The 24,182-nt window shown below is 35.6% G+C and overlaps 1 protein-coding gene across 2 annotated transcripts in view; it reads left to right on the top strand.

Annotated features, from left to right (window-relative positions):
- RALGPS2 (Ral GEF with PH domain and SH3 binding motif 2) overlaps positions 1-24,182 on the top strand; it is a 131,051-nt gene that overhangs the window by 33,878 nt on the left and 72,991 nt on the right. For both annotated transcript variants that reach the window (XM_081026133.1, XM_081026132.1), the window contains exons 3-7: positions 2,434-2,538; positions 3,653-3,703; positions 16,213-16,296; positions 19,836-19,925; positions 23,535-23,627. In XM_081026133.1, coding sequence (XP_080882259.1) covers positions 2,434-2,538; positions 3,653-3,703; positions 16,213-16,296; positions 19,836-19,925; positions 23,535-23,627 — 423 coding nt within the window. The remainder of the gene's footprint in view (positions 1-2,433; positions 2,539-3,652; positions 3,704-16,212; positions 16,297-19,835; positions 19,926-23,534; positions 23,628-24,182) is intronic.

The raw sequence follows: 24,182 nt of genomic DNA, 5'->3' as shown, positions 1-24,182 counted from the left end.
TTTGGATTTCTGCTTGGACATGTAAATAGCTTGGAAATCACCACTCCGGTCCTCACAACACGAAAAAACTGAACAAACTGAAAATCAGTAACTCTTCTTAGCTCTGTCAGAAAACTGATGTCAGCGCAAACTGACAATGATGCCCAGAAAACTGGAAGGAGAGGCAAATACAGCGACTCACAGTTTACCAACAGCAGAAAGTCACTGGAGCCCGGAAAGGGTAGGAAAACTTAAGTTGTAGTTGACAAACTACTGGAGGCTGTGTGTGGACTAGCTTTACAGTTAGAAACTTGTGGGGGCCCAGCCTTAGGCCCCTAGCCCACTTTTTTTTTTTTTTTTTTTTTACCTCTAGGAGCCCCACCATGTTCTCACAGTGAAGATCAGAGAAAAATCCCCTCCTGCTTCCAGCAGGGGGAAGGGGGAAGGTAACCATTTTGCATTATGCCTGAGGAAGTATTTATTTTGAAGTATTCCTCTATTCTTCCCCGCCCCCCCCTTGCACACTCCCCCAACAAAAATAAAAAGGGAAAGTACTAGAGCCTAACCTACTTGCTGGTAGGAGAATACCCAATTTCAGCCCCTTCTACCATTCTCATCTCTCTTTCTAAGGGGAGTAAGGGCACTGAGAAGCACTTGAGGAGGTCACAGCCCAAGGGCACAGGCTCACTCAAAGACCTGCTTGCAGGGCTGAAAAGGCTTCTTCTCCTCCCCGCACTCCCCCACGCAGTGTCAACAAGGCTCCTGCGGAATAGTAAAGGATTGCTACTGAAAGAGCTGCAAGGCACAGACTTTAGCTAGGAAGGTGTTTCTGGGCAAACTCAGAGACAACAGGAGAGACAGAAACAAGGACACTAGAGGAAATTGAACACTCAGATAGATCCCTCTAGCAATAGCAAACAATAAACACAGCATAACTCCTACCTAGATAAACATAAACCTGTACACTAAGGGCTTGTTTCCTTTCATTCCTATTCCCCAGTGCATCATGTCTGGTTTTCAAAAATTATAAAGCATGCTAAAAGATAAGAAGAAAATACAGTTTGAAGAGACAAAGCAAGCAACAGAACAAGACTCAAATATGGCAGAAACTTTGGAATGATCAGACTGGGAATTAACCATGATTAATCATGCTAAGGGCTCTAATGGGAAAGTGGACCATATGCAAGAACAGGTGGATAATGTAAACAGGGGTATTGGAGCTCTAAGAATCAAAGGGAAATGCCAGACATCAAAAACACTGTGACAGAAATGAAGAATGACTTTGATCAGTTAACTGGTGACCAGTAGACAGTCAAGGAAAGAATCGGTGAGCCTGAAGATATGTCAACAGAAACTTCCCAAACTGAAATCCAAAGAGAAAATGGAATGGAAAAAAAATGGAATAGAATCGCCAAGAACTGTGGGGCAGTGATAGAAGGTGTAACACGCATAGTGGGACTACGCAGAAGGCGAGAAAGAGAAAGCAGAAGAAATATTTGAAATAATAATGGTTGAGAATCATCCCAAATTGAACGGATCCCTTCCTTTGTAATGATTTTGATATTTAGCTGTTACTGAAACGGAGGATAAAACTGAAAATGAGACATAATGACAAGTACTCGAAACTGATTTACAACAGCTTGTAGGTTAACATATATAATACCTTCATAATTGAAACTGGTTAATTTTTTTGTGCTGTTAATTGTAGCCTTATAAGCCCTGCCACCATTTAGTAGAGCATGGTCTAAGTATTATTACAGTGCGGATGCTCTGATTTCAGCCAACTGATGCAGAATACGTTTTTGTATCATGTTACAGATGAAGTGGAAATTGAACAGAAATAAGATTTTCAGAGCCAAAAGCTACGTTTTGTTCTCCAGATAGCAACAGCAAATTCAAGCTTAAAACAATAACTTTAAAGCAGAAATCACTTCAATTTGTAAACATAATAGGGAGAACAATATCAATTGTATTATCACAAACAAACATTCACTTAACAAATAAGACTGGATAATTAGTGGAGTTCTGAATGTTTTCTCATGGCTTATATTATGAAAATAAATCATCTTTTTTCTAGTAAAAGTTACTAATAGTGTAAAAATTTGTAAATAGATGCGTCCTTCTCTCCTAACTTCCCTTTACCCCATTTGAGAATCACTGAACTTGTTAAAGTCTTTTATTTCTATAGGAAGTGATAGGATGTCAGGATGAAGAAACTGACAGGAAAATTATTTAAACAAGAACCTAAAAATCTAAAGTCAAGGTTAAATTTTAAATTCCTGACTCTTTATATTTAGTGCTCTTCCAACTAAGCAACATGTTCTGCCTAACTTTTCTACAGCATTTGTTAATCCACTGTTCTGAAGTTTCCTCAGTTTTTAATGCCAATCTAGTTTCTATGACACTGACTGTGAAACAGTATTAAAATGCCTACATTTTCTTTCTATTTAACAGAAAAGTAGCAGTTCTGAATCATTAAGTGACAAGGGTTCTGAATTGAAGAAAAGCTTTGATGCCGTGGTGTTTGATGTTCTTAAGGTTACGCCAGAAGAGTATGCGGTAAGCCCCCTCCTCACCTTCCCCCAGCTTTTGCCCGTAATTACATGTTGGTTGAGTTGATTAATTTTTGGTTGCCTGTAATTACATAACTGTTGAGTTAGAATTTGTAGGTCCAGCACAGGAGATGGTTAAAACAAAAACTAGAAAAGAAAGTTGAATGTGGGAATTGAATTAATAGAGATAGGAGCACAGTGATGGAGCACGGAGAGGGATAAAACGGGGAAGGTGAGAAGAGCTGTATGTAGGTATTTGTAGAGCAAGCAGCGTCATAAATTACACTTTCAGCTTGGTAAGAATAAATACTTGCCTTTATGGTAAATGCTTTCGTAGTACCTACCGAATCCACCTCCCTAGGCCAACTCTCATTGACATGTTGGAAGTTTTTTTATGTTTTTATAAATTAAAAAATTAAAGAATGAAAGTGGAAGGCATTATTGCAATATCATGAAAGTTACTCAGAAAAACTTTTATTTCTTAACTGACATTAATGTTTGTTTATGTTATCTTTCTCCTTTAACTTGTTAACAGAGTATATTGATTTCCTGACACAACTACTTTTGCAATGCAAGAATAAATTGTGTTTGGTCACAGCATCTTATTCTTTGGTACATTGTTGGATTTTGTCTTATCTCTATAGCCACAGTGAGATAGGTCCATTGCCGCGTGAAGTCCTTCGATGTGAGTTGGCACTAGTGTAGTCTCACTAGTTTTTATAAATTAGAAAGAAAACTTTTAATATCAGATCATATTTTACCATTTGAGGAGATATGATTTAAGAGTCACAATAATACTGCTCCATGAACCAGTAGATCTGGTTTTTATTTTTGGTTTAACGTATGAGTGTGTCCACATTTTCAAAATTATTTTTGTTGTAACTTGACCTCGTTCATCTCACAAGAAAATACAAATAGGTATGAGATAATTAGAAATAATTATTTAATGGTACAAGGGCTAAATTTTCATTTTCTTAAACCCTTATAAAATTGAGACTTTTTTGGTAAAGATTTGATTACTTAACATATTTTAATTTACTTAATATAATTTTAATTTAAAATATATGTCATATTATGTAATTCCAAAGAAGTATTTCTCATTTTTTTACTTTTTATTTCAGGGTCAGATAACACTAATGGATGTTCCAGTATTTAAAGCCATTCAACCGGATGTGAGTAGTTTTAAGAACTTTCCTTTTAAATATACAAAAATAGACAATTATAGTATCCCAAATTAAATTTTAGAATTGTCAAATAATACTTCTTAAATTTTAAATGTTTAAAGCTCTTATTCAGGCCTCAAAAACTCGTGGGATTCATAGTTATGCATCACTGAGTCATATAGACAGGACTTTTTGAATCATTTTGGTTGATTTGGCTGCGTCATCTTACTGAGGGGGGAATAGACTTAGAGAGGGTGAAGGATTCATTCAAGGCTTTGAAGCGTTTTAATGGGAATAAGATATACTGGGTTTCACAATTTACTCCAGTAATCTTTTCTCTTTTATGACTTTACAATATGACCGTGTGTTGACAATTTGAAGAGAAGAGAATGAAAGAAGGAAGGCATTTTTTTAATTAAAAAGGAAACTAACATTTATTATGCATCTACCCACTGTAAGCATTGATCACGCAGTGCGTGCGTGCATGCGTGTGCGTGTGTGTCTGTGTGTGTGTGTGAAGCGTTCCTATCGTTATCACAACCTGAGTATGGTGGTGTGTATTTTACTGGTGAGACAACCCAATGACAGTAGTCCTTGATACACAGCTAACTGTTGGAACTGGGTTTCAGACTCTTGTACTCCCAAACTGAGTCATTGATAATCCTGATACTTGGTGCCATAAGATACTTTTTTAATTCTTTCTGGAAAAAAATATGGTATATTTGTTATAGTATATACAAGTCTACTGTAATGACTATAACGAGTTAGAGAAAATATCTGTATCTCAACATGGTATAGAGAGTTTTAGTCCTTTGGTTTTCAGGTAAATTACTTAGTCTTAGTGTCTCAAGTTTGTCACTTACAAAAGGAAGTGGTGGGCCTAACTGATCTCTGAGGCCCTGTGATTTCCACAGAGGGCTCTCGCAGAGAACCTTTCTATTAGCAACAGAGGAAGAGGAACAATCTGTTCCATAAATAAGGCATAAACAGAAAAGGGCCTTTGTATTTAAATGACAAAAACTGAAATATTCATTTCCTCACATCCCTGAATGAAAAAAAACTAAATCTTTACAAAAGTCATATATTTTTGCCCTGAAATTCAGCCATTTTCTCACATATATTTCTTTTGAATAAACTGCAGTGACTATATTGCTGTTTTATATGAGATTAGTGCTATCCAATAGAAATATAACGTGAGCCATATATATAACTTTACATTTTCTAGTAGCCGCATTACGAATTAAAAGAAATAGGTGGAATTAATTTTATTTAACCTACTATATCCAAAATATAATCGCATCAACTTGTAATTAGTATAACAATTCTTGACATAATTGTTACCTTTTTTTCCCTGTGTAAGGCTTGGAAATTCAGTGTGTATTGTACAATTCCAGCACACCTTTACTTGGAGTAGCCACATTTCAAGTGCTCAGTAGCCACATGTAGCTAAGGGCTTGGACATTGAAGATGTAGAAAATGACTAGTACTTGGTCATAGACTTCAGGTCAATGGGAATTTTTTATTTTGCTGAGACATCTGACAGTACTTTGTGAGATTTAGAAGTGAGCCTTAAAATTCCCTGATCTAATTTAACACCAATTCCATTGATTTTTTTTTTAAAAAAACCTGCGAAATATCTGTCCATTCTCTCCCTCGACTCCCAACACCTCAATCCAAAGCTGCATCTTAACTCAGCTGCATCATTACCTTCTTACCTGATCTACCCACATCCACTGTGACCTTTCTAAACTTTTCTTTACCCAATAGCCATGATAATCTTTTCACGTGTAAATCTGCTCATGTGGTCCCTCTGCTTAAAACAGAGTGTCTTCCTGTTGCTCTGAGGATGAAGACAGTCTGTCCTAATACAGTAGGTAGGTATACAGAGCTCTTCCCAGTTTTGCCTCTTCCTACCTACTGTGGATACCCCTTTTCCACCTTCTTCTGTTCTAGCTACACTGGCCTTTCAGTTCCTCTCACCACGAGCCTGTGCCCATCACAGTTAACTCGTACTCATCCTTAAGTTCTCACCTCAAATTTGACTTTCTCAGGTAAGCTTTCTTGTTTTCCTAGAGGCTCTCCTAGCACTCTCTTCTTCTTCACTGGACTCGGCAGTTGCAATTTTATGCATTATGATTCAACAAGCATTTACTAAGTTATTATACACCAGGCACTGGTTTAGTTGCTGGAGATACAACAGCGAAGACAGACGAAAATCCCTGCCCGTGTAGATCTTACATGTGAGTGAGGTGAGCTACATAATGTGCGGTGAAAACCTTGCAGCCAGCCAGAAAGGACAGGGAGTGAGGACAGTGGGGACCATGATGTTATTAGATAGGAAGGTAAGGAGCCTTCACTGAGCAGGTGGCATCTGACAAAGCCCCGAGCAGGTGAGAGAGCAGCCGTAGGGGTGTTTGGGGAAGAGTGTTCCAGGCAGAGAACAGTACTGATACTCGGTGCCATAAGATACTTTTTTAGTTCTTCTGGGAATACAATATAGTCTGTATCTTGTACATACAAGTCTACAATGGCCCTGAGTACTTTTCTCTTATACCTTTATTTTATGACTTTATAGTATTATGACATGTTGACATTTTGGAGAGCAGAGAGAAAATCCAGGAAGACGTTTTTGTTTTTATGTTTTAAAGAAAAAGACTAACATTTGTTATGCACCTACCCACCGAAAGCCATTTATTATGCTTGCATAAGGGAAGAGGTCACTGGAGTGAGCTGTGAAACCCAGGGCAAAGGCCGGTGAGCTCCAGTGAGTTTACAGAGGGCGTATAGCAGAGGTGAGAGGTGAGCGAGGGCTGGATGGGATGGGGCCCCGGAAGCCATTACTCATGTAGTCATCAAGATTACTTTACATCTGACAGCGTAAACAGGACTTTGTCCTCTGGCAGAAAAGTGTTTTCTAATTTATCATGAAATATTTAAGACCTACGAGGCTTAAAGGCCAGTACGATGAGCCCCTCTGTACCTGCCTAACCAGCTCTGCTCTGCGTCCTCCCACATTCACCTCCTTTCTTCCCTCCTCCACCATGGCAACCACTGCCAGTATTGGTCTGTGTCATTCCTGTGTACTTCGTGTATTTTTTCTACGAGTGTATGTATCCCACAGCAATATGTGCTATTGCAGGTTTTACGTTCTGTGTATTGTACAGGGAGTACAGGGAGCCCCCTGTTTGTTCGTCTTCTTTGGCATCATGCTGATGTTCCGCATCATCGACTAGCTTCATGTTGGTGTGTGTGCGTCTAGTTCATTAGTCACTGAGTCGTAGAGCGTGAACATCTATAGGCTGGTTTCCAAAACTTTCAATGGATGTTGATTTTTATTAGGTCAGAATCTTTCTGTTGATGAATTTAACAAGATTGTTTAAGCCATGATGGCAGCCAGTCTACTAGATTAGACTTATTAGCATAAAGTGGTGTCTAATTCATTATGTAGTGCGACTATTAAATTCACTAAAGAATGAGAGCATTCTTTAAAAAAAAATATTTTTGTTAAATCAAAATTTAACCTCAGATACTATGAAAATATAGTGGTTATCACTGAATTTAGTAAATTTATCTTCATGTTTTGTCCATTATACCAGTGTTCAAATCTCTGTCTCTCTCGCTCTCTCTCTCTTTCTCTCTCTCTATGTATACATATATATATAACTTTTAAAAAGTTATAAATTTTATGAAACTGTAAGATCTTTAGTTAAGTTACACCAAAAATCTTTAAGTCAAAGCTCATTATTATGTGTATATATCCATATGTAACTTTATTTCAGGTGATGATTTATTCACATTTTCTGAAATAAAATGTGTGCTAAATTTGAACTTCGAAGAATATAGATTCTGAATCCACCTAAATGGTTTAGTGATTTTACTGGCAAACTGGTGATTGAAACTGCAAGTTTCACTCAGTTTTCTATACTAGAGGCAATTTTTGAGTATCTGGAACTTGTTAAAATATGTATCTCCTATTGCTAATTCAGTTCCCTGAACAGGACTCTCTAGTTCCTACCAGTGTGTGGAATTCTATAGTCCCAAGACTTTCGTGTCAAGTAGAATTTAGCTAAACTTGTTCTCCATAAATTTGTTCTTGACTTGTGGGAAGAAAGGCAACTATAAGAAGTTCAGTTCTTTTCTCAGAATAAAGTTGCTCATCTACAATGTCTGTTATACTCTGTACTTCAAAATTACTCAGGGAAAAAAATGAAAAATTCCTAACCTTTTACTTTACAGAAGAAACTATCTCCCTTACCTTTGAGGTGTCAAAGTTATTTTTTTATTATCTAGAGACTGTACTTATCAATAGAATATTGGCCAAACAAAATCATGTCTTCAAAAGTAGATCTGAATCAAACAATACTAAGTCTGGTTTCTCTCCAACCCTGTGTCACACTTGAAATTACCTCAGATTGAAAGGAAGACAAAAGAACAGATATTTGATACTTGGCTTCTTAGTTTTTTGTTTTATGGTAGAGAAGAATAGGAAAATATGTTTAACAATGAAAATAATTTTATGTTAAGGGAAAGTTCATCAGTTATTTTAAAAAGTGTTTAGTAGAAATTACATAGGGAAAAAACGATTGCTCCAGTTTTATTGTTTAAGGTTCCTTGAGTGATTGTACCATCTATTCATTTTTCATACCAGTCATAAATCTAGGATTCATTCTTTCCCTCTGTCCTCTTTGCCTGATCTCCAGTGATTTTACCTCCTAAATAACTTTTTCCCCCTTTCCCTTCCTCATTTACTCTGACGGGTACTTATTAAGAGTTCAGTGTTTTTACAAGAGTGAAACTCATTGTCTCCAGAAATATGAGCACCCCTCAGTGTCTGCATGTTGTTGAGCCTGAGACAGCTCAGTGATTCATCTGTGTACCGATGGACCCCTCTTCTTCTGAATGCTCTGCCCTGCTGTTTCCATAGCTGTTGCTGCAGAAATCCTAGGAATCTTTACTCACCCACTGGCCAAGGAGCATGGCCAAATTTGGAAGCTTCTGTGGACAGTCGTCCCTCTCACACAAAACTGTCTTTTTACTATTCTTCTCTCCTCCCAATAAGTAAGCATCTCTCAGTGATGGGGAGGAAATTCAATAATATGGTTGCCAAACTATAATTACAGTGATTGCAAAGAAGGAAGAAAGTTAGTAGTTCCATCATCTACAATCAACCACTCTTAATACGTCGTCACAACTCTTCTTCCACGGAATTGCTCACTCTTTTTCCCCTCCTTTAACTTAAACCAGTTTGGGGAGGGCAAATGTCATATATTTTGTTGCCCATTTTTTCTTTTTTAATCAATGTCTAGCATTCACAGATCTCTGAATGGGTGCTCAAAAAGTCTTAATTACTTAATTTCACTTATTTTAAAATTTATTTTAAAGCGTTTTGAATTTCAAAAGATTATTTTTAGTGGCAAAACATAAAAGCAGGAAGCTGGGTGACTTGCATTCTTGTTCCAGCTTTGTCATTTATAGATTGTACCACCACTACAAACTATATCATATCTTTGGCCTTTTATTATTAAATCTGTGAAATAAGGCAGTTTGGACTACTTGATTTTTAGAGTACTAATATGTTTTTCAGAAATTTCTGGAAGTAGGGTAATTTTTAGTGGTAACTTCAAAGTAAGAGCTGCAGTTAAGGGTAGTTCTCGATCAGTAGTAAATTTTTTTTTAATAGTGTTTTGATCAAAACTACAGGAATCTTAAAGAGGTGATGGGGTTAGTGGGTGGCCATGAGTCAAGCTCTTGCAGATTGGAGATCTGTTACCCTTTTACTAGAATGTAAGCTCAACAAGAGCGGAAGTTTTATCTGCCCTGTCCCCTGATGGATCTCGGGTGCCTGGACTGGTAATAGCTCTTCGATATTTGAGTTTGATAAGTGACCATTTCAAAGCTTTCTACTGTATAGCCTACAGGCATATCATCTCCCATTGTTTATCACGTTGGGAGTCATTTCTGCAAAAATCTGTTAACCCAGTCCAAGAATGTGACTTTCATAAAATAACATTCCTCCTGTGGAAAAAGGGTTGTTTTTTTTCCCCTGCCCACAATTCAGAACATTTTGAGGTTTCTTCCCTAGTGTGAATTCTGCAGTGCTTAGTAAGTAAGGGCAGAAGTTTAACTTAAGGATTCTGTATAGTCCTTAATTTATGGTGTGAATTTTCTGGTGTTTAGTCGAAGCTCAGCTCTTGTTAAAGTTCTCCCACACATCTTACATGGATAGGCTTTCCCAGTATGATTTCCCTTTTGCTATGAAAGTTTGTTTTCTTTTAGAAAGCGCTTACTCATTTTTAGAGCTTCGTTCAGGTGTGAGTCCTTTCATGTAGAGGCAGCAATGACTGTGTTCCGAAGGCTTACCCTTCAGAATTATTCTGCATGCTTATTACATTCATAGGTTTTGGGGGTTTTTTAGTTCCTTTGTCTGTTACGAATTCTCTCGCTTTGTAAAGCCTGTGTTTCTTCTGAAAGCATCGCCACCACATGCGTGATTACAACACCGGGCTTCCTCCAGAATGAGCACCGTGCTATTCAGCACAGGATGGGTTATGACAGAAAGCTGCTGCGAACACGCTTCCTCTCCATGAGCAATTCTGTGGTGTCTTCATAAGACTTAAGTAAGGGGGGCCCTGTCCAGCAGTCATTACATTGGCTAATGCTGGCCTCTGCTGGGAGGTTCTCAAGTGCTCACAAAGTGGCAGGTGTGACTAGAAGCCCTCCATATTACACTCGAAGAAGGAAGTCCACGCACTTGTTTGTTCTAGCAGGTCAGTACAATGAGTCATCTAGATTACATCAGTAACGGACATTAGATACAAAGGAAGATGAATAGTTGGATAACTGGGGTACATTAGAGATTGAGGAAGAATGCTGGTTAAAAGCGGGGAAGTACATAATAGGTAATTCTGAATCTTACTAAACCTTTTCTGAAAAACTTGCAACTGAGATACTTCTGACCGTGTGTATAGCTTTCTCTCTGCAAACTTGCTTGTGTTTGCAGAGACTGTGATCCTGGTGACATCCAAGCTCCAACCTCAAGAATGTCTTGTCCAATGAAAATTATCATTTGCATTAGAGTTAAAATGTAAACAACCACGAATATAGTGAGAAGTTTGAAGAAAGCAGAGAAGGTGTGTAGACTTGACATTGTTCTTGCGGACAGGAATGAACTGTTCTGTCAGAGCAAGAGGCTGCTGTTTCATCAGTTCACGGTTTTGCTGTTCGTCACCGTGAACTTCCTTAGTATACAGTAAGGTCAGGCACAGATCAGAACTAGAGAAGGTGAAGAGGAAAGTCGATTAGGAGAATAGGTGTAGCACGGCCTCCGTGGTAGCAGATGATAGCTCCTGCTCTTATCTCTGGTCTCATTAGGGAGGCAGCTTTAACATACTGGGAGGACGGGGAGAGAATGGGAGTGACAGCCTTAGAAAAGAAGCGATATTTTTTATTTAAACAGGTTTACATTAGAGTTACATAGTTTCAGAGCTTATTCTGTTGATTAAAAATGCAGGAATCATGGTGAGGACTTCATCTGTGGCTGAGACTTCTTTCTAAATAGCCATACAGATCGCTTCTCGGCCTTTTGGCTAAGATCAAGTGTCTAAATAGCCATACAGGCTGAATGCTAGTGGATATACTGTAATCCTTAAAGCTTCCCACTTTTGAGCATAAGAATATCTCAGCAATAGTCGTCTTCTCCTTGTGACGATCCTTCTGCCCTGACCCCAGCCCCACAGTCTTTTTGTTTCTTCCCTCAGCCTCTGTTTACGTGCTGGTCTATACTGGCCTTTCCTTCTGTCTGCAGGTACCCTTACGTCACCCTTAGAGCAGTCCCTTTAAGAGTGTTGTGATCTACACGATGAAAGTTAGATAGAGAATTTGACTTTACAGAACAAACCTACAAGACATAAGAGAAACTGTGGCTCCTGTGAAATTCAGTAATTCTTTCATAGGGTAGATGGTCCTCAGCTGTGGTGTTTGCCTTTCCACATGCTTCTAAAATCAAACTCAGTGGAAAACGGCTTCAGAGTTTCATGGCTCAAAATGAGCCCATGAATATAGTTTCAAATGCACTTTTGATGTTCATTAAAAAATTGCCTGAGTTATTATTAGAGGATTTCCCTTCACTGTCTGATTTAAAAACTACAACTTAAATCTATTTGAACAAATTTTAAGAGGCATCAAGCCCACTGTATTTCACTGAGTCATTGCTAAAATGGAGCCTTATTTACATAGTGTACGCAACTTAAATCAGTCCTGTTCTTAAGTTAGACACTAAAAAACAATTCTTGGAGTTACAAAGTTTACTTCAACTTTTTGGTGTTCATGGGAGATGTTTTAGTATTGAATAACTTTTGACCTGGCCAATAAGTGTCAAATGCAAGATGACGTTGGTAGAAGAATTTATTTCTTAGATTGTATTCTAGTGTCACTTGATGGAAGATCCTAGAGTCTGAAACGAAAAGAGACAGAGACAAAGGGAAAAGCAGTTATTTTCTCACAGAGAGATTTAATGGCTTTTGAGAGTTAAACGTGGGATGGGGCAGAATTCCTTGACGGCCAGCTAACCATGAATGCATATCAGGATGTAAGAAGAAAGTGGTGGATGAGTTCCTGGAGACCACTGCAATTTCAGATTCATAATCCATAAAATGGGGTTTTTTGGTTATTTTTATTTTATGTATTATTTATTTATTTATTTATTTATTTAATTTATTTTTTTCATTTTTTTTTATTTTATTTTTTTTGGTTCCTTTTATTTTACTTTTTATTTTGAGGTAATTCATAGGCAGTTGAAAAAATGATGTAGAGAGGTCCCATTTACCGTTCACCCAGTTTTCCCTGGCATTACATCTTACAGAAATAGAGTTCAGTATCAAAACCAGGAAATGGGCATTTGTACATTTTATCATGTATGTGGATTTGTCTAACTACCACCTCAGTCAATACAGAATCCTTCCATCATCAGAACGATCTCTCCCACGTGTTCCCCATACCTTTATAGTCGCCTCCATCCCATTCCTGGCCCTACTCCCACCATCTTTCCTACTGGCAAACACCAGTCTGTTCCCCATCTTTCTAGTTCTGGTTGTTTATTAGATGGGCCAGTGATGTAACATTGTCTCAAAGGGGAAATATTTTCTGAAGCAGAAACTATTACCATCTTAAGGGGCTTTTTTCTTCACATTTTCTAATTAAAAATTTCTCTTGAATGGAGGGCTCCAGTGGAATTTCAATCCATTTGCTCCCAAGTGATGTGACTACAGATTCATTCATTTCCCCCCACCCCACTTCCAACAGAATTTTCTTAAAGGAGCAAAGCATTTTTCCATTAAGTTAATGATGTTGAAATGTTCCAAGAATTGAATGGATTTTTTTAAAACCTCTTAACATTTCTTTTTTGAGGAATCACAAAAGCATTAAATTGTATAAGCATACTGTGATTTTTCAGAAAGAATGAAAATGTTTTCTAGCAGTCTGATATTTTTAATGTTTTATGTTAATATAATATCTGCCACTAAATATTTTCTGGCTATATAGGTAGATAATGTGAAATGAGCATATATCTAGGCTGAGTACAAGGCAGTTTTTTGTTTTTTGTGGTTTGTTTTTTTTTTACTGTAGAGTTGCTTCTATCGTTTTATTTTTTCTTCAGTAATTTTGAATTTGGAAGTTGTAATCTAATTTTATGTTTAAAAAAGTGAATAATTCATATCTTCTGAGCATTTACTACTTACCTACTATGTTGAAGTGATAATTGTTTTCTCTTTCCTCATGTCAGTTGCTAAAGCCAGAAACCGGAATCTTAGTACTTCTGGATACCTCGTTCTTAGCTTACACTGTGTAAATCCAATTTTTTACTAAGTCCTGCCTGCCTCCAAAATATCTTGAATCTACCATGTTTTCAATATCTACTGACACCACTCTAGTTGAGGGAACATTACCTTTTTCTTGGAGTATTGTAGTGTCATCATAACCATTTCCTCAGTCTTCCCCTGACTCCGTCCAGTACTTTTTGTTAGTTTCTAAATGCCTGTTGTTTATGATTTTTCAATTTTGGATAGGATTTATTGACTACTACAGAAGATGATTTCACTCTTTTATTTCCCTATCACATTCACACAATTCACTTCCTCTTTTTTCCATGTAGTTATGTCACAGTTTTGACATGAATAACTAATCATGGCTCAACTTAAAGAATAAATAATCATGGCTCAACTATTCTTTACAATTGAGCCATGATTACTTACTTAAATTTTGTTTTCCTTAAGCTAATAACCTACTTTAGCTTTCTCTTTACTTGCCATTAATTTTTGTGCCAGAAGTGAATGTAGTGAGTCTGTCTTCTCCATGTGTTCAAACACTTCAGATACTCTGTTCCATCTTTCAGAGACATCTCTTAGAATCTTTGGCCTCTTGGCACTTAGGATCTAGACTGTTGTTCTTAAGGTCTGTCTGCGTATAGCGTTCTTTGTCCCAGGATCTCCCTTTACTGTTAATCTGGGAATTCCAAACACTTTATTTCTATGTTGGTTCCTCAGTTTCCTGGATTCCATGTCTTTCTTTTTCTTGATTTGCTAATTTGTTTTGATGGAACCCATCCTACTACCGTGTTTCCCCGAAAATAAGACCTAGCCAGACTATCAGCTTTAATGTGTCTTTTGGAGCAAAAATTAATATAAGACCCGGTATTATATTATATCATATCATATTATATATTATAAAGAGATGGTATTACATTATATTGTATTATATTATATTATAATCGGTCTTATATGAGACCTGGTTTTATAGTAAATAAGTCTTATATTAATTTTTGCTCCGAAAGATGCATTAGAGCTGATGGTCCAGCTAGGTCTTATTTTCAGGGAAACACTGTAGCTCTGGGAATAGATGCGTAGAAAGCACGTTCTCTTGAGACTTTCATGTTTGAAAACATTTGTAGTATACTGTCCTCCTTAACTGATATTTTTGTTAGATTTAGAATTCTAGGATTTTGAAGGCATTGTTTCAGTTGTCTTTTAATTTCCATTGTTGCTATTGAGATACATGATACTGTGTGATAGCCATTTTTCTGCATGAGATCTATTTTTGTTTTCTTTTTGAATTGGACAGATTTTATGATGTTTGTCTCCAGAGTGCTCCAATTTTTTGATGCTAGGCCTTGGTTTGAATCTTTTTTCTTTTTTTTAAATATATTGTAATAAGCACTAGACAGGTCTTTTCTTGTCCTTTAAGTTCTGTGCATTTTCTTGAATTTTTTTTTCATGAATTACTTTTCTCCCTTTTCTCTGTTCTCTCTTACAATTCTTTTTATTATTCAGAGGTTGATGCTTACGGAGTCTTCTAATTAACATAATATTTTTGCTCCTACTTTTAGTTTACTGTTTAAAAGATTTTATCGCCTTTATCTCACAATTCTGTATATTTTAAAATGTATCTTATATTTTTTCATTTCCAAAAGATATTTTTCATTTTTTCTCTGAATATTTCTTTTTTATATATCCTGTTTTTGCCTAATGAGAGCAATATGTATTCTCATCTATCTGAGGGTAATAATTACTGTTTTTCTGTTTTCTTTTGTTCCCTGCCATATATAATTCAGTTTCCTGAGTTCTTTTTCTTTTTTCCTATAGATTCAGTCTCTTTCTGGTGGTTGGTGTATTACAGCAAGGTTCTTATTTTGAAACTTGGACCCTTTTGGCAGACTGTAGCCTATGGAACTGAACCATTTTTTAAAATCAAAGGAATTCAATTTTTAAAAATACACTTATCAAAATATTTTAAACTGTTATATAGCAGTATATGTGCTTTTATTAACATATTAAAATCTAGAGGTGGTGAGATAATTTTAAAGTACTGACGAGTGTAAATATTTTTGAGATATCTACCAAATGTAATGTGATAGGAAAATACAGGGTTTTTATTAGTGACAAAGTTACATGTATTGCTAATTCTTCTGTAGTCTATAGTCTATATTTATAATTAAATGGAATGTCATTTAAGTTACAGGTTAGTGTAAAATACAAGTTTAATTTTTTTATATCCATTTTCTTGAGCACTTCAAATTCTATTGACAGACCCTGTGGAAGATTAAGAACCCCTTTATTAAGAGGTTTCTTCAAATATCTGGGGTCCTTACTCAAAGAGTGAGGCACTGGAAAGCTGATTGGAAGCTCTGAGTGATTGACAACTAGTTGGCTTCACTCCGTGTCGTGGGATGCTCAGTTTTCATTATCGATGGATCTTTCCTCTTGTGACTCAAATCTCTTCAGAGAGGAATCCACGAGTCTGCCTGTGGCCTAGCAATCTAGTTACCAGTATTCTCATAGACAAGTAATTTGGCCCTCTTAAGTTCTGTTAATAAAATTTGCTTTTGTGACTGAACTGAATGGTTATTAATATTAGCTATGTTCCTGTTGAATAAGACAGTTCTAGGAAGGGACACAACATGTTTTGAAACCCTTAATAGAACAAGAAAACTGGACTATTTCTTGAATTTATATTTAATTTTCCAGGAGCTTTCAAGTTGTGGATGGAATAAAAAAGAAAAATACAGTTCTGCACCAAATGCAGTTGCCTTCACAAGAAGATTTAACCATGTGAGTTGCTTATAAAATTTTGATAATTTCTGAAATTCACTTCCTCAGTATATAATTTTTCATTAAGAAATAGTTTGACTTTTTACATCAATTCTGGAACATTTTCAGCCAATATCTCCTCAAATATTGTCTGTCTGTCTGATATCTGTTTTTTTCCTTCTGTGATTCCTATTGGAAATTTATTGGAATTTGGCATTCTTTTCTACTTGTCTCAACCTTTTATATTTTATATCTATTGCTTTGTGCTCATTCTGTGTGATTTTCTCAAATCAATATTTTAGTTCACTAATTCTCTTCAGAAGTACCATATCTGTTTCAAATCTGTGTGCCTTTACACTAATGTCATATTTTCCTTATTTTTAAAATTTCTTAAATCATTTTCAACGTTTTATAATTTCTGCATTATTATCTAAAGTCCTTGGGGTACTGAATCTCTGTTATTTCTTTTGATCTTATTCACAATAGTTTGTTTCCTTACGCATTTTGTAATTTGGGATTCAGAGCTCACATGTCCATTTAAGCTTTATCTATGGGAATCTTGCTGCTCCCTAGATTGAGAGTAATATCCCTTCTGAGGGGCTTCTTATTTGCTTTTGCCTGTACGAAGGGCTATCACAGACCTGGGACTATTTTTATTTCTTTATGTTAAATGTGTAGGTTAGGGAACATCCCTATTTCTCTGTAGTGAAAATTTAAACTCAGAATCCAACTAAGGGCAGGTTACAAATTCTTATGAAAGACATATTTTTCTCCTTCTTCTGTATTGTCTCCCTCTTCTGATATGTGAATTGTTTTAGTCCACGTTTTCATCAAGATTGGAGCCTTTGGGAATCCCTTAGATACAAATAGAGCGGGGAAAGTAGAGGTGTGAGGCCTTATATTATGTCTTTGAAGGAATATTACATCCTAAACTGTGTCACTGAGATGAAATCCTCCCTTTTTTTTCTTTTAAACCACTTTGCCTTTATTTCCTTCTTTGTTTTTGGCCTGTAGGGAAATCCTATTTTCCTTTCAAGTTAGCTGTGCATTGTTTTAATAAACAGTTTATCTTTAACCCCCATGTCTAGGGATTTACACCAAATCTTTTCCTAGGTTGTTTGGTTCACTATATCCCCCACAATGAAAGTGAGTTAAAGTTTTTAAAAATTAGATTTAACCATTAATAGGGGAATAGGGCAAACATGTACTAAATTCCACGTCTGAGCTATATATATAGCAATTGTTAAAATTTTTCTGACATGGTTAGAATTTATCATCACAATAAAAGTTTTTTCTTTGCCCTACAAATACATTATGCTATAATACTTACAAATTTGATTTTACATTAAGCACTCATGTTATTCTTAAGTAAGCCAAGACATTGTCAGAGTCAAATATGTCACAATGTATCAGAAGCTTTTATCCTTATTCTGGATCACAATTGATCCTATAGTGAGCGCCATTACTTAGTTACTCCATTACTCTGTTTAATCCAGAAGGGTCACAGCGATCTGAAGTAGCAAATTAGAAAGAAGTGAGAAGGAGCCTTTTAGAGGGAACCTATCTGCATGTTTATTTGTAAAATGAGTCTTTTGCAGACAGTATATAGTTGAGTCCTTTTTTTAATTCAGTGTGATAATCACTGCCTTTAAGTTTAGACTTTGAAAAGATGCAAAAGTAGTTCAGTATCCTATAATTCACTCGTTTTATCCTGCGTAACAGTCTGAATAATACTAGTGTCAATAGCATTACTGTAAATAAATACATGTTTTGCAGATGTTCTTGCTGTTTTTTATAATAGTACTATATATTGTCTGAGCACAAAGGCATTGTCTAATGAATGCACTCTCTTTTAACCCTTATTTAGTCTTTGTTCTATGAATAAGTGTATATTTAATACTGCCATCTTTATGTTGAAGTTCCTCAAGTCATTTTTGGTTGTCTGAAGCTCATTCTTTAGTAGATTACTCAGGAAAGACTCCCTGGAACAATAATTTCTCAGTTCTTACATATTGACAAGTTTGCATGTCTTCTGTATAAAACTTTCTTTTTGATTACACTTGATACATTACTCCATTTTTCTGACAGAATGTGTTGTTGTTAAAAAGTCTGACGATAATTAAGTTTTCTCTTCCCGAAAGATCACTTTCTCTTTTTGTCCCAATGGCCAGAAGATGTTTTTCTTTTAAGTCCAGTATTTTTATTGAACTGTATCTTGGTGTTGGTCATTCTGGGTCAGTCTTCTCAGGTGGGGTTGGCTCTAGCTGGGTCTGTTGACTAAGGAGCACCTACACTTCGCCTTTCCAGCAGGCTGGTCTCAATGTAGTATGACTTCTTAGATGATAGTTTAGGGATCCAGAGAGAATGTTCCAGAGTGACCTTGTCCTGGAAGTCAGCATTAATTTCTTTAATCCTCTTTTCATCAAAGCACTCATGAGTCTGAGGCAACATAACACCTCAGCTTTCAATGAGAGGGATGACAAAGAATTTGTGGTCATGTTTTAAAATCACCTAGTATTAATTTTAAAACTTGTCTGACATTAAATTGAATTAACTCAATGATCCTGCAGTTTGGTGGCTTTGTAAAATATATACATTTTACATTTACATACACACTTGTAAAATATACAGAGGGTGCCACAATGTGTATACATTTTTTTGGCACCCTCAGTATACATTTTGACAGTTTATTGATGAAAGTTGCAAGTAAAATCTGAAGTATTTTTTACTAAAAATAGGTGAAGAAATATGAGGTAGTGGCATCATCTTTTGCACTAAGATTTCTAACCATATCCTGTTTTTAGATTTGTATAAATTGTTATGTACGTATTGTATTATATCATATGATAAGCAAACCGTTTCACCACCACAGAACATTTTGTAATGTTATAGATCTAGTCCGCCTTCTGATGAATGATTTCCAATGCTTTTTAAAGAAACCACGAAAATGATTTCATTAAACTACAAAACACTGCATAATTTTAAAAATAAAATCTTAATTTAATCTTACAACAACTTTTATGTATTTTTCTTTATGGTATTTTATTTCATTTTATTCATAGTAAGAAAACCATACTTGGAATTCTTCACACTTATGATTCTGCTCAGTGTAAATAAATAGCAATGTGAGATCACACAGCCGTGGAAAAACATGCTATACGTAGCATATTTTACAATGTCTGATCTTAGAGCTTGTCCAGTTCTGCCCAAGTGTCTCAAAATACGGGGAAAAACACTGGTATAGTGCTCATGTTGGCATCACTCTGGTTTTATTGCATCCTCTTAGCTCTTTTCCTTCAGAATTTATATTAGTTTTTACAAATTAAAAGCCGTAGTGATGTTTTTACGTGTGTGTACACACATACGTATGTGCATATCTATATCTGCCTGTCTGTATATCTATATGCAGTGTATGGGTGTGTCCTGGTGGCAAGTCCAAGGAAAGAGAACGTATTGTTTTTAAACAGCTGTTGGTAGTTCTTCAAGTAATTCTGGTCGTTATTTTGATCCTAGGGAGTAAAGAATCTTGCTGTTCAACTCTATTTAATTTTTGTTTGCAGGTAAGCTTTTGGGTTGTTAGAGAGATTCTTCATGCTCAAACATTAAAAATTAGAGCAGAAGTTTTGAGCCACTATATCAAAACTGCTAAGGTAAGAAAAACTTGTGTTTTCCTTTTTTGAGTTCAACTATTCAGCAATGTTTGTGAATATTTACTTGTGATACTTTATTTACTTTTTATTCATGCTGGGAAACAAAGGCCTATTGATTAATATAAGTCAGGTTTTTAAATTGGATGCCTGTTTTCTCTGCCTTTTCCTTTATTTTTCTATCTTCCTCCCCTTTGTTTTATATCTTACCTCCCTCACTCAGAGTAGCTGAATTATATGATTTATTTGACTGGATAAGTAGACACAAGTCAGATTATGGTGATGAAATATAATAGTTAAATATTGGACTGTTCTGCAGGTGATGGAGAAAGCCTTGTAGGATTAAGTCGGAGAATACATGTCAGTTCTTTGCTTCTGACATAGATCACTCTGCCAACCATGTGGCACGCTTGCATTTTAACCTCCTCTGGCGCTAGGTGGCAGAGCTGGCCTTCTCAAAACTTGATGTTCTGCAGAAGGATCATAAAATTTTTACAAACATTCTTTGTGGTATGTTAAATAAATATTGGGTTGTAGCTAATAGAAATTCATAACTTTCCTCAGTAGACTATGAATTTGCATTATTGTTTTCTGGTATTTTAATTTTTTATGTACTTGTATGTCCCTACTCAAAACCACCAAATTTTGCCTATCAAACCTGCCATTATCCTCATCATCAAATAGTCATTTAATTCCAGTTCAGACTTTTAGACTTTGAATTATTTTTGACAATGCTTGCTTTTATCCCAAGCTTTAAATTCATAGTTTTTCTTTTTCTTATCTTTTTTGATTAAATCCGTCTATTCTGACTCTCTGCCTTCTATATTCAGTTTGTTATGAAACTGGCGGGTCTTTACTCTTCTTTTAGTAGATTCTATCACTTAGGGTTCTCTGGGGACACCGAAAAAAATGTATATATATATAACGTATAAATTGATTCAAGGAATTGGCTCATGTGATGGGGAGGAGCGCTGGGACATCTGAAATCTGTAGGGCAGATGGACGGCCTAGAAACTTAGGCAGGATTTGAGGCTATAGTCTTGAGGCAGAATTTCTTCTCTGGGAAACCTTCGATTTTACTCTTAAGACATTGCAACTGATTAGATGCAGCCCACTTTATTATCAAGTATAATTTTTTAATTAAAATAAGCTGATTGTAGATGTTAACCACCTCTACAAAATATTTTCAGAGCAACACTTAGATTACTGTTTGATTAAATAACTGGGTACTGTAGCCTAGCCAAGCTAACACATGAAACCAATTATCACACAGACACAAAAGATTATTTATAAAATATATTTAAGGTATCAAAAGAATGACAGTGGATACCCGTGTACCCACTGCCCGCTTTCAATTCCCATGTGCCTCTTCATATGTAATCCTTTATCTTCCCATTTACAAAAGGAATTACTACCCTAAATTTTGTTTGCTTTTCTTTTATATTTTTAACATATATATAATATACATATTATATATATATGTATCCCTGAATAATATACTGTTTTTTATGTTTTGAGTTTTGTTTAAGTTGATTTATCCCATAATACTTTTATACTGGTTTGGGGTGTATCTCTGTTGTTTTCTGTTGTTTGTATATACCACAGATTATTCAGTATATTCCAGCTTGGATAGTTTCCAGGTTTTTGCTGTTACAAACATTGCTTCTATAAAGCATTCTTGTGTGACTCTCTTGGTGCTCATGTGAGGGTTGAAGCCCTAAAAGTAAAGAGAGAAAAGACAAAAATACCTTCAAAGAAATGACAGTTAAACCAATAGCTTTCATTGAATCAGATGAGAACAAATATTTTTTCTATTTTGGCCATTTAAGTTTTCTTTGCTAAAATGTCTGGTCAAGATCTTTGAACAATTTTCTGTTAATGGTATTAGTCTTTTAATGATTTTTGTAGAAGTTTTTTTTAATGTAACTCTAGTTTTAGTTCTCTGTTAATATGCTTTACATGCATTTTCCTATTTGTGGCTTGTTTTATTGTCACTCTCCATGTTATCTTTTGATATAGATGTTCTTAGCTGAGTAGTCAAACTTACTAATCTTTAATTTTTATTGTCTTATTTAAGAATATCTCATTTAAGAAAGCTTACTGCAATCTCTGAGAATATCAAAGATGTTCTCTTAGCATTATCAGTTAAAAGTTTTATAGCTTTGATTTTGGTACTTGAGTATTTAATCTATCTGGAATAAATTTTATATATAACATGTATGATTACGGATTCCAGTTCATAATTTTCCATGAATAATTCTTCTGTCAGCATATTTTAAAATCCTTTTTTAAAGCTTTCTTTATTTTATCTTGTTCTTGAAAAATGCTATCTCACTCTTACAGTTTTGGGAGCGTTTTTTGTTGCTTTTTATTCTTTTTCTCTGTTTAAGATTCCTTGAGTTCCTGATCCAAAGAATTAGTGTCTTTCAGTAATTTGGGGAAATAATCTGGCATTATCTCTCAAATATTGTTTATACCCCATTTTTATTATCTCCTTCTACAACTTAAATTAGATAAACGTTGGCCTTTTTTGCTATACCTTTCATGTCTCTTATTTCACATTAAAACAGAAACTCTTTCGCTTTTATGTTGCGTTCTGGATGTTTTCATATTTAACTTCATTTTATTTGAGGCCAATACCTGATGTTGTTCTCCATTTGGGATTTTCTGTTTCCTTATGTTTTTTTCATTTTTCCTTTTCTTTCTTTCTTTTTTTTTTTAACTTGAGTTCATTTCTTGAAACTTTATGGGAATTCATTGAGACCTGAGTTAAGGTGGTATACTAGTCTGAGTTCTTCAAAGAAACAGAACCCCTCCCCTTTTCTTAGTTCTAATGTTCAAAACAGGCATTCTTGCCTTGAAGTGTCTTGATAGTGGGTGAGGACAGTTCTAAAGGAGTGATTTCTAGATAGGGCCATTGGGATGTAAGCATCTTATATATAGTATGAAGAAATCTGGGAAATTAGCAACAAATGTCAAATACATCTCTTGACAAACTGATAAAACCTATTATTAGGTACAAGTTTCCTGCAAGAAAACAAAAGCAAGGTCTGATACTGGGAATCCAGTGATGGATGTCCCAGCATGAACAAGGGAGGAACAAAGGGTCTGGGATTCAGGGAGGAGGAAGTAGGAAATTGAGGAGTGTAGAAAGTAGGTTTGAACCCTAGCCCTGGAATAACGGGTCTATTGAATAGGAAAGCAGATCAGGGTCCTGGGCATAGACCCTTTCTTAAAACTTGGATCATAAGACAGAGGCTTAGTAATATTTCAGTATAAGGAAGGGGACTGCTTGCTGGAAACCAGGGTGCATGATCATACCAGGTAAACTTGATACTGAGCCATAACTTTGGTTTTCTTAATATATTACCCAACTAGAGGTAGATTGGTTCCCAGAGCTTAGGGTCAGTGCCAAGTTATAACGTGGAATTTCTATTGTGTGCCAAAATCAACTTGCTGTAAACATAGTGGGTACGCTAATGACAAATCTCAACAGTGAAGTATTGGAACACTACCAGTTGCCTAGATTTCAGTTCTTGTTAATATAAAGTTTTTTTTTGTATTCGTGCTATGTAGTTTTACCTCTTATCCCCCCTTTCCTTAAATCTTCAGAAACTGTACGAGCTGAATAACCTTCATGCACTTATGGCAGTGGTTTCTGGCTTACAGAGTGCCCCAATTTTCAGGTTGACTAAAACATGGGCGGTAAGTAATCTTTCTTAGTTAATGAAAGGTTAGCCTTCCGGTTGGAAGTAAAGATGCATTCGTTTCTTTTGTAGTTCTTAGTAAAGTTAAAAGTATGATAATTGATAAGATTTTTTTAAGACACTTTGTACTCTGTTCTTTGAAACCTACATTTTTTTCTCTCAAGTGTTTCATTAGGCTTGTCAGGTAATTTTGGGGTAAGTTACAGCTTGGTAATTAGTTTCTGCTTTTTAGGAAATCATTTTTATAGAATCTCCTTAAGCATCTTTAACAATACTCATATAGCATTTCATGTTTACTGATGAGAAAATGTAAATGCAGAAAAATTACATTTAATCATGTAAAGATTATGCTTTGGGAAAGTTTGAGGATGATCTAAATTTAAACTGTAAATTTGTAAAACAAAAATAAAATGTGTATATATACTGATTTAGATTTCCGTTCTTTTTTAGTCAGTGAACTCTTGGAGTTTTTCCTTAGGAATAATGGAAAGGCTAATAGTTTAACATGGAGTTACGCAGTGTTGCTGCACAGTCTGATATTATTTGAATTGTA

The sequence above is a fragment of the Rhinolophus hipposideros genome, assembly GCF_964194185.1.
Source record: "Rhinolophus hipposideros genome assembly, chromosome: 19".
Classification (NCBI taxonomy): Eukaryota; Metazoa; Chordata; class Mammalia; order Chiroptera; family Rhinolophidae; genus Rhinolophus; species Rhinolophus hipposideros.
This window is presented reverse-complemented; position numbering and strand designations above follow the sequence as displayed.